At 41.9% G+C, this 18,861-nt stretch overlaps 1 protein-coding gene across 2 annotated transcripts in view; it reads right to left on the bottom strand.

Moving 5' to 3' along the window:
- The window catches only part of STAC (SH3 and cysteine rich domain), a 242,738-nt gene that overhangs the window by 81,352 nt on the left and 142,525 nt on the right, over window positions 1-18,861 (bottom strand). For both annotated transcript variants that reach the window (XM_083188214.1, XM_083188212.1), the window contains 3 exons: window positions 11,973-12,073; window positions 8,401-8,482; window positions 2,433-2,548 (listed from right to left, as the gene is read on the bottom strand). In XM_083188214.1, the coding sequence (XP_083044340.1) occupies window positions 2,433-2,548; window positions 8,401-8,482; window positions 11,973-12,073 (299 nt within the window). The remainder of the gene's footprint in view (window positions 1-2,432; window positions 2,549-8,400; window positions 8,483-11,972; window positions 12,074-18,861) is intronic.

Raw genomic sequence — 18,861 nt, forward strand, 5'->3', positions numbered from 1 at the left:
CATGCATTAGTCAGACATTGACAAAAGTTAAACATGCGTTAGTTAGACATGAATAAAAGTTAGACATGCATTTGTTAGACATTGACACAGGTTACACATGCATTAGTTAAACATTGACAAAATTTAGACGTGCATTAGTTAGACATTGATAAAGTAAGACGTGCATTATTTAGACATTACCAAAAGTTAGACATGTTTGGTTAGACATTGACACAAGTTACACATGCATTAGTTAAACATTGACAAAAGATAAGCGTGCATTAGATAAACATTGACAAAACACATGCACATGCATTCGGGCATGCTTCGGGCATGGTGCCACACTGTGCTCGGCACACTATTCTATTCTAACTGTATGTCCACTGGGATGGTAAAGTATGAACAAGTCAGTTTAAAGAAAAGTCGGTTGCCGGGATATTGAGTGTGTTGGCATGTCTCACTAATACATGTCTAATGTATGCAGGTCTAACTTATGTCAATGTCTAACTAATGCATGTCTTACTTTTTTCAATGTTTAACTAATGCATGTCTAACTAATGCATGTCAATGTCTAACTTATGTCAATGTCTAGCTAATGCATCTCTAAATTTTGGTGTTGACCTATTGACTGTCTGACTAGACGTTGTCTGTCAGCCGTCTGAAACCCTGTGCTAATATGATGCATTGGCTTTAATAGATGTCGGCATCAACATAGTTCCAAAACAAAAGCACATTCACGCAGTATTAGCTTTTGTTTATTTTTTTTATTCAAATACTGTACTATGCATTTTCCCTTTGGTAGAAAGCAATCAACAACAAAAACACTAATAATTAAAATATAAACTAGCTTTCACGTGCACAAGAAGGGCAGCTAAACTGAGTCAGCCATTCAAATCTAAAACCACATCAGGACCGCTAAAGAACCATGGCCCTTATTCTGATCTAAGCGGTAACGGCCGCATGCGGCCGTTCCGCCGATGTTTTCGCTCTGCGCATGTGCAGAGGGCACTCTGCGCATGTGCAGGCGAAATCGCCGCACAATTTTTTTTAACGCCGCAAAGGGGGTGGATAGGGGCGTGAGGGGCTACTTAGCCTCATTTCCCTATGCATACACCCCGCGTTTCATGGGCGTTCCCATGCAAACGCGGGGCGTACGCATGGTAATGAGGCTGTGACGCATGTGTTGGGGGCGGGCATCTGACATCGCCGGATGTCAGCTGCCCGCCCCCATACATGCTTTCACACGGACAAGTTTCCGTGAGGTCTATGGGTGCGGGAGCTGGTGGAGCGTGCGGCCCTGCCTTCGATGGTCGGTGACCATCGAATGCAGGGGGCTGCTCCAAGATGGTGGAGGCGTATCCCCCGCCATTTTCATGCGGACCGCCACATGTCCGCGTACGGACGGCCGTGGCGATCCGTATGGAAGGCGGGGATTCGCCTGCACGGTCGGAGCCGCATATGCGGCTCCGGCCGTTCCAAGCAGAATAAGGGCCCATGTGTGGAATATTCTAATGGATGGATTTTTGAAAAATACATTTTCACTTCTCTACACAAGCTAGAAATAGATTTCCTGCTGAAGCCCTCTCCCACAAATATTTAAGATGTAGTATTATTTAAAAGCTTAAAAAGTTTTAGTGTGAGAAACGGATAGTACAAGTAAAGAGCGGAAAGTACCTGTAAAAAAAGACGTTAATAGGTTTAAAGGGTTTACACTCTCTTATGAGTGGATGGAAAGTCTGTGAGTCTAAGCTTACCCTACCTCTAAACACTCATGGGCTGTTTGGGTGACTGGACGGTGGTAAGGGAATCCAGCCGCTGTTTTCTTCACGTGGCCCAGCTCTCTTAAGCGGTGGCATGCGCCGGCCAATGACATCACCACACCCGTCCTCAATCTCCACTAACAGCATCAGTGAAGCTTCAGTGCCCACACAGCCCATGAGTGTTTAGAGGTAGGATAAGCTTAGACCCACAGATTCATAAGAGTGTAAACATTTTCAACCTCTTTTTTTACAGGTGCTTTCCGCTTTTTTCTCTTACTATCCTTTTCTCACACTAAAACTTTTTTAGTGCTCATTTTATAAATATTATTGTATCTTTAATCACTGAGTAGCTTTCACACATAGCGCAGTGTGTAATCCCTATTATTATTTAAAAGCTGACTACCTTGTCATTGCACAATTAAGACCAAACTATAATCCTCATGGCAAAAAAATAAAATATTTTCTTGTATATCCTGCTTGCATAAATTCAAGTGTATCAGTATAATAGCAAATATAGAATGCATTCAGAAATTGTAAAGATCATCTACAAAATCAGCAACATTTCTGTATATAAAGATAATTTATCTAAAAGTACACTGGTTATAGTTTAAAATATTAATAGCTTAATCAAAAGATAACAGATGTCAAGATGCAGCATTAAAAACCGTATCATTAATTAAAACAAACTATTACAGAGCTCCTATTGGGCGATTCGGACCCACTTCCAGAGCTGCTCTTCTTGGTTTTCTGTGCCAAAGAGGTTCCAAACCTGAGGGTTTCATACACAGGATCAACTTTGTTACCACAAGCTGAAAAATACAATATTCATTTTCATAATTATTACATTTATAAGAAAAATGTTAGATACAAGTTAGTTTAATTTATGTATAGTAGTTATAAAAACAAACTTCTAAGCAGGCACATTATACTGTATATCGGTTGATTTATCAAGTGATGAAAAGAGTGGAGTAGAATACCAGTTTAAAAGTTACCCGCAGCAACCAATCAGCTTTCAGTAAGCAGTATCAAGTACAGGCCCAGATGTATTAAGCCTTAGAAAAAGATAAACACTAGGGTGATAAATGTGCAGCCAATCAGCTTCTAACTGTCATGTTATAGGCTGTGTTTGAAAAATGGTAGATACGAGCTGATTGGCTGGGCGCTTATAACTATCACGTTTAACTCTTTTTAAGGCTTAATACATCTACCCCAGTCTATAAAATGATAGGTAGATGCTGATTGGTTGCTATGGACAAGTTCTCCACTGATCCACTTCTCCACTGTTTTCACTCATGGATATATCAACCCCTTAGTACTGTGTATGACATTTATGAAGTTACTGTAAATGAGGTAACTACCACAAAGGTGTTGAAGTTTAGAAAATGAAAACAAGCTACTACAGTAATTGGGTGCTCTGCATTGCAGAAGTTTCCTTCACATTTACCCAAGTAAGTATTTTATTTTAATAGAACAAAAAAACAAAGGAAATAAAGTACAACAAATAAGGTTACATCAGGTGCCTATATATATATACAAACACTGTTGTACTGCAAAGAGTAAATCAATGCATACCACATGGATCAATAACAGAAAGATGTGTACAGGTTATCGTATAATCAAATTACAAACAATACAACAACAATAACAGCAGCACTAATTATATAAGAAAATAAAGTAAATGGTGGGAAGATGTGAATATTCACATAACAGTAATATTCGGGATCCTTAAGGAAGGAAATACAGGGTGGGAGGGGGGAGGCAAGGCGGGTTGTGTCAAGTCGGAGATTACAATACACGCCAGTACAGTCATTACAGCAAGTCTCAAGACAGATGAAGAATATTTGTTTTCGGCCAATAGTCTATGTAAATATCATGTTGTATTCTCCAAGAACTTATACACTTTGGACTCGGTTTCCGGTTTAAGGTAAGATATATACATTTCCCATTTCCTATGAAATTTAACAATCCATTTATTCACTTCTTGAACGGTGGCAAGGCTATAAAAGTACAACAATTGCAAAACCCAAAACAATCTCTTTATCATAAATAACATAAGGGTGGGGGGGGGGGGGGGGGGCTATGTACTGGAATTCCACTGGAGTAGGAAAGGTTTTTTTTTTTCACACACTGTCACCACTGCTGTTAGTAAAGTTAGGGCATCCTTCTTATGAGGACCCAATACCCAAGCACCCATGTTAGTTATTTTATAAATGTCTCCCATGTGTATTAATGTCAGACCAGTGTAAAATTGAATCTTTAGAAGTTTATACATTAAGATTACAATTGGGATTCAGGTCTATTTTTATTAAAGGGGCGAATGCATAGTTGTCTACCTGAGCACACCCTTTTTGAGACTAGTTTAATATAGAGTTTCCTGCTGCCTCAGAAAGTTAAATGTATCTCAGGAATCCGGACTCTCAGACATCTGGGTACTTAAGAGTTTGGTAAATGCACAGAAATAAGCATTGCCAGATCAAGCCTTCGGGGGGTCCGGGGCACTTTAGACAGGGGGGCCCCCTTGCACTTGTCATTACTGGCCGCAAACTGCATGGGGGAATATTACACTGTCAAAACAAAGAGTAAAGGCAGTATAAACTTGGTCAATGGGTAACTTCAGGGGATATATATATATATATATATACATACATACATACACACACATACATACATACATACATACATACATACCACATGAAAAGCCTGTGTTTGTCCCTCTGCACCTTACTCTGTAGGAGACCTCACAGTCCCAGTGCTGCCTCTGATTAAAAACCCTTCCATGACTAGGCTGCTGCTGCTGTTATCCATGGGCCTGAGAAGCATGTAATGAGCTCCACCAATCAGAGCTCAGCACAAACGTCTCAGTCTCTGCCCTCTGGTGCAAAGTGTCATGGGACTTAGTCAACTCCCAGTAATGCACTGCACACTTTGCTCCCAATGCTCAGCACCATTAATTATTGTCACATTGGCAGATAGCTGAAGCTGCAGCAATACCCCACTCCAATGCACAAAACCTTTAGCTAAAATTTTTTTTTTTTTAAAGACATGCCAACCACAGGGGGCCCCTAGCTAGAGGGGGGCCCAGGGGCACTGACCCCTTGTGCCCCCATTATAATCCGGCCCTGGAAATAAGGTTGCTGCCTATTTCGAGCAGTGCCAAAGTCAAAAAGTCAGTGGCTTGCAGCAGTCAGGCAGTGTCCTCTTCTCCCCCATGAATTCTGAACTGTATGGAAACGAGGCAGTCCATCAAAAGGTGCTGAAAATAAAAAAAACAGATCCAGATCTGACATAGCCCCATTCGCCCATCTGAGTGTAATATTTATATGCTTTGGGTGCACTATGGCACTTCTGCATTATGACTAAGGAGAGAGTGCCACAATGTACTAAGCAAGGATAAGATGAGAGATGGACGCAGAAGGGTGGTATTACTTTTGTGCTGCATCAATGTGATTCCAGATTGGTGGCTGGGTAGGTGTTGCATGTCAATCTGTAGGATGTGCTGACTGTAAGCTCCATCTGCCTGCTATTATGAGGGATACGTTTGTTAGTTGTTTCATTTTGTAGACACCCTGAATTTATTTATTTTTACAATACTTACAGAGATGCGGGCACTCAAAGGGTTAACAGAAGTTAATAGGGTAAACAGAAAAACAATGTGTAGTTTATTTTTTCTCCAGCTCCTCTACTGTATAACGCAAATAGTGCAGGTTTTGAGAGTGATTTGAGAAATGACTCATTTTGCTAGATTTTTAGTCACACACAATAATGCCAGTGGTAATATCAATTAGCTATTTTTTGGCAACTGCACATCTAAATCTCTAAAAAGTGCATTTAGCACAACTTTTTTCAGATCCAGAGAGAGAGAGAGAGAGAGAGAGAGAGAGAGAGGGGAGAGAGGGAGGTTATTTTTCTGTAAAAAGCCTCCTCTGTGTTATGGTCCATTAGTGGCTATATGTGTATGTTCTCTTTTTGAGCCTTGAGAAATGTGTCACAGATGTTCTCCCGAACCTCAAACGTTTTACAAACATAAAAAAAGAAATGTCAAAATTTGTTTTTTAAAAACGCTCCTTTTCAGTTACACAGCTGTTGCAACTTGTGTGTGACATTAGTGGGACATTTTTACCAGCGATATACTGTATATTTCATAAATGTCATCACGCATCTGCAGGAGCAACAATCAAAATGATTTTTTTAGAAATTGTCTTGCATTGTTTTCTGGTGTTGAAAACATTGGCACAAAAAACCTTTATTTTTTTATGTTCAACTTGACAAATTTGTATTTCACCCACAACCAGAATCCGTATGTTCTCTAGGATATATAAGCACAGAAAAAATGTTAGAGGTAAATTTGGAAGGGGAATGATCACATAATAAATATCTAATATAAAAACATTGTTGATAATTAATAAAACAGATTTTTTTTATAAATCAGACTTTGCAATAATAGGCCTGTTTCAGAGATGGACGAAATGCAGTAGCGCCTGCTACTTTTCATGCAGCTGCTACTGTGAAATTACCAGTGGCGGTTCTTACATATGGGCTGCAGGGCTGCAGCCCCTCCATGGCGCGGGTGTTGGAGCATAGGGAATAGGAGGGACAGCAATGCAGTCCAATGGGGAGCCGCAGGCATGACGAAAAGATCACAAATGCGGAAGTGCGGCGATGAACCTTAAGGAGAGGAAGAATAGAGAATATGCGACCAGCGGAACGGCGCTGATAAGGGGATGACAGCGCTGCGGAGAAGGTTAGAAAATCCCCCCCCCCCAGTCTGTGAGACTGCACTGACTTCACTGTGACTGGCAGTGACTTGGAAGTCCGACCTGCCAGTCACCAAGGCAGTCCCATTGGGAGGTGTTCCCTGCCTCCGGGAAGTCTTTCTGTGGGCGGCTGTGTAAATTCGGCAATTGCGCATGCGCAGTACCTTTATCAGTACTGCGCACACGCTGGTCCCGGTGCCTGTCATTTATATTGTACAGACACCGGGACCAAGATTCCTTCTATGGGCTGTTGCCGAAGCAGCCCATAGAAGCTGGCCGCATGCACTTTACAGAGGTTTGTATTGCGTATGTGCCAGTCCCGGTGCCTGTCATCGTAGGACAGGAGCCGGGGACAGGAAGAGAGCAGCGGCAACAGGGGGAGGGGGGTGCCTGTGGCAAAAAGGTAGGAGCTGCCACTGGAAATTACTGTATGTCAATGTTGCAGCCAATACGTCCCACACACCCATCACTCCCAACACATTACCAACACAGGTAAGAAGTTGATAGTTGTTGCATCTGCTTACCAGTGGCCAGAGCTCAAGGGGGAGTTCAATTACAGCAGGTGTGATGTCAATGATTAGTGTGCACTTCTTGTGGTAAGCCCCAAAACTGCGTATTTTAATACGCACTCCATTGAGTGGAAAAGCAAAATGCATGATTTAGTAGCAAATTTGGGGCAATATAGAATGCCACTGCAAAACCACATTTCCCACAAATTGTCCATCATTAAGTTGACACAAATGAATAGGAAGTTCCCTTAAACTAGCACCAGCCCAGTTTGCCTCCTGATAGGCATAATTCATACGCATTCGCAGTCTATCAATACTTGCCTGGCCTGCAAATTTGCAGCTCTGCAATCAGGTATGAATAATCCTCATTGTCCCTAGATTTGATAGCACTTGTAAGTACCTGGTACAAATGTGCTGTACTACAGAGCAGCCACTGAGGGATGGCTTTATTAAAGGACTTGTAAGCCATCAGTTCATTTTTATTTATTGACTTTTTCACACTGGGCAGAAATTTGACATGATTGTTTACCTTTCTAACTTATTTTATACTTTCTACCTATGTCTTTATATTATCAGATAGAGCTATTTATATTTGCCGCTCCTACATAAAGCATATCTCTGTGCTGGATTTGGGAAAGAAGGGACCACTGGGGAAGGCTGTGGTAGGGGCCTTATCTTAAGGGGTGTGGACAACAACCAGAGGGCGTGAGGCCAGCCACTATAAAAACGTAGCTAACCCTTAGGCAAATCTTGGTGTAGTTTCTATAGAGGAGAACCAAGCATACACGTTTATTTGTGGTACTACTCCAACGAGTAAAAGACCCTTTAATGGAGTAACAATTAATAATTTGAGTGCACAAGTTGAACCGGACCCCTACAGGAGGGTTGTGCCCTCAGGCCATGGGGCTCATCTGGGAATTCCCCAGTACCCCAATGGGCCAGTCTGACCCTGGTTTTCAGCATTAGGTAACGTTTTATCAATAAGCACCTTGGGCTACATTTATACACAGGGTTATACAAAGCTGCTGCATCCTTACCTTAGAAGTTTTGTCACTGAATTATATTTAATACAAAATTTGAATGTTATAACGTCTGATACAGTTGAAAATGTGGTGATTTAGAAAAGCAGCACAGAGCAAACAAAGACCAGGAGAACAAAATATAAGCACCTTGCCTGGTTATATACTGTATATAGATGACGAAAAAGCATGGGAGAGAGCAACACGGATAAAGCAATGTGTCTCGTAAACATCACAAGGAGGGAATGACACCTCATTAAATTGAATGTCAGCTGGTGGTGAATAACTTGCCTTCTTCTATAGGAAGAAAACATTCATAGCAAACTCTCATGATCACATGTTAGAAATATAAAGAGGATTATATTGAATGAATACTCACCAATAGGCATTACTTCTTTAATGCATCCAAACTGCTCATGAATAAGTAATGGAGAGCTATAGTACCGTCGAAAACCTTTTGGCTAGATAGTATCATTGATAGAAAAAAAAGAAAAGAATTGTAAATAAATAATAATGTTATTTATATAGTGCTTTTCTCCAGCAGTACTCACAGCCGCTGTACAGACATCAAACACTCATATTCAGGGTTGTATAATATTGCTTATCTGCACAGAAGCAGCTGTGCAATACTGTATAGCTATTACACTAATGCAGCCACTGGATCACTCTGCGGGACTACTAGTCATCTGAGTAACCTCAGGTGATTGCGATTTATGGCTCAGATTCAAAGCCCAGGTCAGTCAATCTGCACTGGCGCAGACACTAACCGTGACACTCCCTTAAAACAGGGGTAACATGCCTCCATTCTGAGGAATGGACCTGGTCGCTGCCCCTGCCCTACCCCAAATGCTCTTAGCCCAGGCAGGGGTTTAGTGGACTCAGGACTGCTCCGCAGATGCACAAAAAGCTCCTGCCCATGTGCATTGTAAGTAAGATATATTTATAGTATATAGTGCACTTTCTCCAACAGGGCTCAAGGTGCTTGTCCCCATCATCGGATGTGTCTGCTAATTATCGGGTCTGATTCAGGCCCATAGTACAGAGTACAGACAATTAGTAGTACAGGAAGTAGAAAACCATAGAGATTTAAAAGAAAAGAAACACCTAGATAGCACAACAAACATAATGCAGGGTTGCTGCAGTCATGTTGAGTAATACATTCTACAGGTTATACATTGCACCTATGAAAGGAACCAGACAAGGAAAACATCTTGTGTATTCTATGTAGGATTACCATGGGTGGAACAGGTCTCTAATATTAGAAGAAGTGATACAAAATGGGGTGTTTGCAATGGTCTAACGCAGGGGTCCTCAAACTTTTTAAATCGGGGGCCAGTTCACTGTCCCTGAGACTGTTGGAGGGCCGGACTTGGGTGTGTATGGCCATTTTTTTTAAACAGAAAGGCGAACGCAGGAGGGTTGTATCAAATCAATACAATTGTACACAGTAACGGCAGCCACCACAACAGACAGGGGCGGGGGATGTACAGTGCGTGCTGAGTGGTGTACATATATATATATCATTTTAAATATGTTAGTATAAAAAAAAAACGCACCTCTAACAATAAGAACACAGTCAAGAGTAGACTGTGTGCGGACTGGGACACTGTCAGTGTCTGCTCAGTCAGTGCCACTGCTCCCTCCCTGCTGGCTTCTCGTCCGGCTCCTCTCTCCGGATTCTGTAAGCTACTCTCCTCTCTGCAGCCGCAGTGTGTGACGTGATGACGTCACACGCATATGAGAAGCTTATGCAGGGAGACAGGACGGACCAGCAGACACTGCTGCTTCCCCTGACGTCCCAGGCCACTCCCCCGCCCGTCCATTTGCCAGCCAGCCTGCCCGGCGTCCATCCTCCCAGCAAGTGAGGCAAGTGAGAGTGATTGCCGCTTGGGCAGCGGCAAACCAGGCGGGCCGGATAAAAATCCTCAGCGGGCCGCATCTGGCCCGCGGGCCGTAGTTTGAGGACCCCTGGTCTAACGCATAGCAGCAGGGTCCCAAACTATTTTTGCAGGGACACTGCTTTATTTCAAATTTGCTGTATATGCAGAGAAGGAGCTGTGAAGATAAGAGATTGGAGGTAGGAGCAGATAGGGACTTGGGGTGGGGTGGAGAGTTTGTGGCCTAAAATCGGTCACAGCTCAAAGTGAAAGTCTGTGACAGGATCCACATAGCATTGCCATCGACTACTATTGCTATATTACTATTAACACCCTCAATTATGCTATCAATATTGATGGGTAATCGTTCTCAGCATCTCACAGAGCTCTGGCCATACCCCCAAGGTGGAGAAATGGCCTTGGGGGCCTTGTGGCGCCCGGACTCCCACTCTGCATGTCTTCAAATTTGGGAAGTACACTGACAACCTATCTCAAGTACAACTCATGTACATGTGAAATAATGAAATGCAAATGTATTTTATATGTAAAATACAAGGTAATATAAAAGATATACATTAACATTTAAAAAGTAGCGCATTGAGCAAATACATGATTGTGATGTGGGTTATATGAAAATAGATATAAAAAGGTCAAAGCACTAGCGGGTAGGCCCATTTAACTTCCTGTTTCATTATGTGTTATCCTATTGTTTCCTGTCATAGGTTCAATTCATTCTTCCAATAGTACAACTCTTTGGAATATGTTGGTTTATAAATAAAAGATGATAAAATAACCTACTTGCCCCCTCCTCCTAACCTCCACAAGACTCCCAAATTATGGGGACCCAGAAAAATGAGCAAATCTCTTGTAAGACACATCATGGTGGTACCTATTCTGCCACCTAGCCAGTTCTCTCCAGAGAATTCCTAGACAGGAACTTACCAGAAACAGCAATTATGATTAATAATACTATACTATTAACCGCAGCACATGGAAAACAGGGATTTCAATGATTTTATCATAGCCACAATGTTTGTTCTATACACTTTTTACAGTAGACAGATTGGCTTTATGGGTGTATTTTTCCTCACAGGAAAAGTCTGCATAAAAATATACACTATGGATGTGGTGCGAAACCCATAGATTATGCATTTTTATGTGGAATGTATGGTTTTCTGAAGTTACCTGAGGGTTTCCTAAGCTTTCTTCCATGTTTTGATCCCAGAGGCAATTTTTTTTTTTTGGGGGGGGGGGGGGGGGGGGGGGGGGGATGGGAAAAAAATGGGCTACAATTGAAAACTACATCAGACAAAAAATCTTGGTGAAAGTCTGTTTTTTTTTCATCAGAAAATTTGGAAATCTACTCCCAATCTTTTAATCTTTTAATCTTAATTACATAATTAAAAAGTATATATATATTTTCATGAAAATGAATGTGACTTGTGGGGTTACTGTATCTGTGACAAGATGCTGCATCAAAGGGATTGTAAAACTACAGTAATTCTGTTTGTATTTGTTATCAGTCTAAAGCTGGGTACAAACTAAAGTTGTGTACCTAGTGTGACAACAGGGGTGACCGACCTGGCTGTGAAGCATTTCCATGTCTCTTAGTACACACTAGATGATATTTAAATACTGTCATTCTGACCCATTGGAATCCACACAATTGATAGAAATATCTTCTAGTGTGTGCGCAGCTTAACTGAGGTAAATTTGAAAGAGTAAGGAATGAGAGATTGTTAAATAATATTTTAACAAATGTAAAGTATATTATCTTCATCACTTTCAAATTTAACCCTTTGAGTGCCAAGAGAATTTGTCAAAATAGGGGTAAAAATTGCCAAGTAAACATTTTTATTCATCATAATGACCTGTTATGTTTACCTTATATAGGAAATATAATCTATTTTTACACAACATTTTTTTAATTTGAATTTCTATAACAAATGTGAGCGATGCTGGCATTTTTAGCAGATATATCAAGCATCTCTTACAGAGATGTTGGTACTCAAAGGGTTAAAGATGAAATATCTCTGAGGAGACAATCACAATAAGAATCCAATTTTTTACTCACCAATTTTCCCATGCAGCGTTGGGAGCTGATGGTTTCTGTACATTTGTGATGAATGCTCATCTTGCAGGCTTTACATCGCAGGCCATGTTTTGTATTAGTCCCTGTCAACGAACACAGATTTTAATTAAACCAGATCAATAGTTTCCATGTATCTGACAACAGATCTGTTTTAAAAGCAGTTTTACGCAGCCTACTATAGTGTTTTTTTAAAAGCAGATTTGATACACATAAAGCTTTTTGGGAGATTCTATTCAACATACAGTACAGTTGTATTGTTTGATATGTTAAAAATGACTGCTGTTTTTATGCAATTAAGTGAACAACTGGGATACATCAGATTTATACATTGCTTTGCATTGTCTCTTCAAATATTGGACTGTAGAACAAACATAAACTAATGCTGTTAACAATTGCCCAATGATCAACAGAGTGTTTAGTCCAGGGGTGGGGAACCTTTTTACTGGCAAGGGCCATTTGTAATGTAAAAAAATCCTTTCGGGGGCCATATATAAAATATCCACTTACAAATTCCGTCGGCTCACCCGTCCCATGCTGCTACGGCAGAATGACTCCACCCCACTCTCCACTGCCAGCGCTGCCGCCGCTAATTAATGGACTACCGGAGAAGCAGTCGGGCACGTGGGCGGGCCAGTCGGACTGACTACAGGGGCCGTTTACGGGGTTCCCCGCCCCTGGTTTAGTCCTTGTGGAATGCTCTAATCAATGCATATTTAATTGTATTCGTCCCGGCTCCCCTCCACTGCGGTCCCGGCTCCCCTCTTGGCTTGTTCTAATGCTTTGGAGACGGACCATCATAAAATGTCCGCCCCCATATAGCAGAACTTTCTGCTGTATAGGGGCGGACATTTTGTTATGTTCCGTTTTTCACTGCAGAAGCCAGGAGGGGAGCCGGGACTGCACAGATGAAAAGTTCTGCGAGTCCCTGCTGCGCGGAGAGGTAAGGCAGGGGGGGGGGGGGGTTTGCAGCTTTAATGAGGGGCAGCAACGTGGTACATTGCTCCCTGTTGCTGGCCATTGTCCCGCCAACACAATTTATTAATTTAGTAACAGTTTCTTATGTAGCACACACATATTCTGAAGCGCTGTACAAAGAATATTTGAACATTCACATCAGTCCCTGCCCCAGTGTAGCTTAAAATCTATTTTCAATACCATATGCACACACATTCACTCTAGGGTTAATTTTGTTGGGAGCCAATTAACCTACCAGTATATTTTTGGAATGTGGGATTAACCTCTTGAGTGGTGGGTTTTGCTGGGGCAGGACAAACCTACCAGGGCAGGTTTGTCCTGCCCCTGCAAAACCCACCACAGGACGTTGGAAGCCTCCCCCCCCTCAACTCCACTCTGGCGTTGGTACGCCGGAGCTTCATGCCGCCACTGCCCCCACTGCCTTATCCGCCTGTCACATTCAGCAGTGACATCGGCGGCAGGCTGGGGGATGTTCGCAGCGGCCCGGGAGGATTCGGGTGCCTGAGCGCTTCTGAGTCCCCCCGAGCCGCGCCGAACCTACCCCAGCCTGCCACCGACGTCACTGCTGAAATGAGTGGCAGCTGGCAGCTGGTTCAGGGGAACTCTGGCCCACGCCGGAGCAAAGGTGATGGGGGGGAAACGGGGGGGGGGTGGGGGTTGTGATGGGGGGGGGGGCTCTAGAGGTGCTGCGTCAGTGGTGCACACCACTGGCGCGCACCTATTCTATATTAGTGGTATGCCGGGAAATTGATGTAGACTGTGACTACATTCGGGTAAAAAAACTGTGAAAAAGCCCATGTTGACCTTTTGACTGTCAACCTAATGAAATGTCAACCTACACCCATGTCGGCCTAAACCCAGACCTTTCTGCCTGTCGACCTAATGGTGTCGACCCAATGCATGTTGACCTAACCGTTGGAGACGTAATGATCCATACCCTAGTAGACAGTGTAATAACAATCTTAATCTCTAATAAATGACCAAACTGACAACAAGGGGAAAGTGAGCAGAAATCAATCTGAGGCCCTGCAATACAGCAGTAGGTATACGGTTGTTGGGCCAACACAGTTGAGTCCGACATGCATTGGGTCGACCACTGAAGGTCAACATGCCTTAGGGCAACACCTGTAATAGGTCCACATTCCTGAGGTCGACATGGATGGAATGCAGACACAAGCATTAGGTCGACAATGGCTAGATTGACAGTTAAATGGTCGACATGGGTTTTTCGCTTTGTTTGAGCCGGTATGTGCCGACAGGCGGTATTTCACTATGGCGTGGAGGGAGAATAGAATAGTGTGCTGAGCGTAGCAAAGCACCGTGCCCGAAGCATGGCAAGTGCAGCAACCTTTTGACTGTCTCCCTGATCTTTGCCCTAACTATCGAACCCCTTGTAGCCTACATCAGTCAGTCCGTGACGATAAAAGGGATACAAGTAGGCCCGAACGACTACAAAACTTTGCTGTTTGCTGACAATGTACTGCTCCCCTAATTTTCACCCCTTACATTACTCCCTAACCTATTTAATATTCTTAACATATACGCTAATTTATCTGGATATAAGGTTAATCGTACAAAAACAGAGGCTCTTCCTTTTTACTTGCCCCATGATCAATTTTACCTCCTCCAAATAAAATATGACTTTGCATGGAAGCCAGTACTTATAATTCTCTGTACAGTGCCAATTTCCCCAGAATTGTCTCTTCTATAAAACTGTACCTGCTTTGATGGCAGTCCTACTATATCGCCTGGTTTGGAAGAATAATCGCTATTAAAATGAATATTATAACACACCGTCTCTACTTATTTCAAACGCTTCCAGTTCGTGTCCCAATTCAAGTCCTCTCCCAACTTCACAAATGGTTCATACAATTTGTCTGGAAGGGAAAAATCCCCAGAACCATTTTTTTTTACTTTACGAAAGGAGACTTCCTGTGGTGGCCGTGGGTTTCATGATATTAAACTATATTATACAGCTACACATCTCAGTCAGGCGGTGGTCTGGTTTGCACCTTCTTCAGCTCCAAGTTGGGTCGACCTCAAACTTACTGCCTGTAGAACTATATCTCTCCCTTTCATATAAAGCCCTGTACACACACATCGATTTTCTTTTGATTCGATGTTAGATTCTATTTTCTATTATATCTTTCCATTAGATCTGTTCATTCGATTTGGCATTAGTTCTGTACTTTTGCATTAGATATCGAATTCGATATACATTCATGGTACATTGTACACATTCTATTTACCAGATCAAATTCGATATTTCCTTGGCTGCACAGTAGATTTTTCTGTTCGATTTTGTGAAAACGGGAGCGTGCATCTAATTCATGGGTCCTCAAACTGCGGCCCTCCAGATGTTGTGAAACTACAAATCCCAGCATGCCTTGCCACAGTTTTGCTATAAGGGAGTGTTAAAACTGTGGCAAGGCATGCTGGGATATGTAGTTTCCCAACATCTGGAGGGCCGCAGTTTGAGGACCCATGATCTAATTGAATGTAGATCGAAAGTGACACAAAAACCATTCGATTTCATTTAGGATTCGATTCGATTTTGCTTCTATAAGCAAAATCTAATTAAATATCGGGAAAAATCGATGCATGTGTACAGGGCTTTAATGATACCCTCGAAGAGCAGTCCACCAGAGGTCTCCTCCTACCCTGTAATTAATTTCACCTACTCAATATGGAATCAGGGGATTCTGAAATTTAAGTTGCACATAACTCCCTCTCCCCTTACCCCTTTATGGAACAATCCTTTTTTTGTTCATTGGTAGTTTACCTCACTTGCAGCAAAGTGGATTGCCAAAGGAATAAGTTTTGCCGCATATATTCTCCAAGTGGGTATTTGCATGAGTTTAGGTGATCTGCCAGATACATTTTTCTTTCTGGAATTGAACACTTTCACATATCTACAACTAAAACACTTTGATTCCTACACTGCCCTGCTGAATTTCCCTTTAGATCTCCTCTGGAGCGGTTCTGTTTAGATGATTCCCTAGTGAAAGAAATGATCTCTTCTATTTACTGTATCATTTATTAATACATTCAACAGATCCCCCTACCCCCAAATTTGAGCGACAATGGGAAATGGATTTGGGAGCCCCTTCAGAGGAAGATTCTTGGTCCCTAATTCGTGAAAGAGTATCTAAAACTTCAATCTCTACTCTGGGTAAAGAGAGCACCTATAAACTTTATTATCGCTGGTACTTGGTACCTGTTAGACTAAATTGAATATATAGCTCTGCTTCTCCCTTATGCTGGAGAGGATGGTACTCGTATACACATATGGTGGACATAACTTTGATGTATAAACAAACAATGCAATTGTAAATGAACAATTCTTCAGAAATGGAGAACGTTATCTTTGAAATAGTATCTCATTTATTGATTTTGGTTAAGTATGAAGGGAAAAAAAGGATCATCGCCAAAATCACCTTCTAGAAGTAATATATATGATGATTATATAACAAATGTAACAGTTTATACAATAGTTTTGCAAGAAAGTGTAATTGATAGAAATGTTTACGACCGTGCCCTTACCCTTATAATATATAATCTAATTATATGTGATATATGACTGTTTATTGCTTAAATAGGAATAATAAAAATAAAAGCTATTTTATAGAGTTATACTGTAATTCATCTGCAAAGACTGCCATTTCCAAGTATGCTGACGTCCTTAAAGTATTACCAAGACACACAAAAGCGATGTACTTTAAAGCATGATTTCCATGATAGTAATAAAGTAAAAACATACACCAGATGAACACTAAAAAAAGCCTGTATATAGAAGATGACAGTTTTTCCACTCACTTAAATGGCTTGCAAAACTATTAGATTATTTATTGCTTGTCAAGTAATAATCTTGCTGGAATGCAAGTGTTGTCTTTGTAAACATGAAATGCTAATAAATTAAACTGCACTGCCAGCAATCACTCATTTTCCACCCTTTGTAATTTGCCTTTTATTTAATAATTTATTGAATGGCTGTGCAGCTACATAAAGAAGGCACTGAAATGTTTGGCCTATAGCGTAACAAGATAACTTCAGGAGAAACAAAGGCTATTACTGAACTGCAATGGAAAACAAATGATTCTTTATTAGCAATCAATGTTTGGCTTTCTTGTATCGGGTGCCGAACGGGGCCCCGACAGTCGGGATCCCGCCAGAAGGGATCCCGCCGCAGCGTGGCGAGCGCAGTGAGTCCAGCCAGTCGGGATCCCAAAGTCAGGCTACTGACTGTCAGGATGCTGACTGTTGGAACCCTGTACCACACCCCTTGGGGGTTATTCTTATTCGTTCGTTCCTCCATGCATTTGCATGGAGGACCGCTGTTTCTGCGCATTTGCGCATTTGTTTCTGTGAACATTCTGCTCACCAGGTGCACGCATCCTAAAAGGCGAGCGGAGGGGGTGGGGCTTAGAAGGGTGGGGGCGCCGGGCGGCCCCATTACCATATTGGAATGCCCAGCGTTTCATGGGTGTTCCCATAAGAACGCTGGGCGTTCTCATGGTAATAAAGCAGTGACGCGGGTGTGTGGGGCTGGCAGCTGACATCACCGGATGTCAGCTGCCCGCCCATATCCGTCCCAGCGTACACGCATATGGAAGTGACTTGAAAGCCACTTTTATATGCGTGTACCTTCCACATCTTTCGATGGTCATCGACCATCGAAAGATGTGGGAGGTTACCCGAGGTATACGAATGGATGTTTAGGCTAAACTTCCAATTGCAGCCAGTGCGGGAAAACCCACGCTGCGAGGGGGGACGGGCTGCCGGACATTCGCAGGGTGGGGTTTGGTGGATTTGCAAGGCTGCGAAGCAGCCTTGCGAATCAACCAGAATAACCCCCTATATGGACAAAAATATTTGGCCACATCTCTTAATTACTGAATTCAGGTATTTCAATAAGAACGGTTGTCACAAGTGTATAAATCTAGCACATAGCCATGCAGTCTCCATTTTTTAAAACATTTTTGATACTGAAGAACTCGATGATTTCAAGTGTGGTACTGTGAATGGATGCCACCTTTGCAATAGCACGAAGAAGTAACGCGACCCGGCTGGGCGGACATGGCATTTCTGGAGCTGGCGCCGCCGGGCGGAAGTACCTGGGCCGCCCTGCTCAGTGCCGCAGCAGCACAGACGTCAGTGCTGCTTACAGTTTATGTATTTAAATATAATGTTATTACATTCCATGATAGTGTAATGGTCAGACATCTTTGGTACTTTTGGCCATACAGTGTACATTATATACTATCCAGGTTTTTATATGTATAGTTTTTTTTACTTTTTATTTTTAAATTTTTCATATGCACACTTAAAAAAGTACAACAGCGTATATACATTTTGCATTATTAATGTTAATTACATTTGACTGTAATTGCATGGCTGAATAAGTATACACACATCATTACTAACATTACAATACTTTACAGGACAAGACAACAGAAAAGGAAGACACTGCGATGGAATTATTATTACTACATGTATATACCCTTTAGCAAATGAGGAGACAAGGCTTTAGATAGGATAAATTTTTAACCCTTGCTTTAAGGTGCACATGTCAAGCAGTACATAGGTGCTGTACCCTGCTGCATGGCTTGGTTCGATCAACAAGATCCGATTGAGTTACATGATACAACTATTCAAGTTTAGGAAAAGGGAGAAAAAGAAAAACAAAATTTGTATATATATAAATACATGTTTTAAGAAAAAAAGGTAAAAAAGTGAAGGAGTAGTGAGTGAGAGAGAGGAGAGAGAAGGAGAAAAAAGGAGAAAAAAAAAAAAAAAAAAAGGGGGGGGGTGGAGAAAAAAAAGGGAAGTGAAGATGAGGGGGAAACAAAATCCCCCAATTATAAATGTTGTGTTTTAATTGTTATAATAACGTGTT

This window comes from Crinia signifera, chromosome 5, assembly GCF_055691185.1.
Source record: "Crinia signifera chromosome 5, ASM5569118v1, whole genome shotgun sequence".
Classification (NCBI taxonomy): Eukaryota; Metazoa; Chordata; class Amphibia; order Anura; family Myobatrachidae; genus Crinia; species Crinia signifera.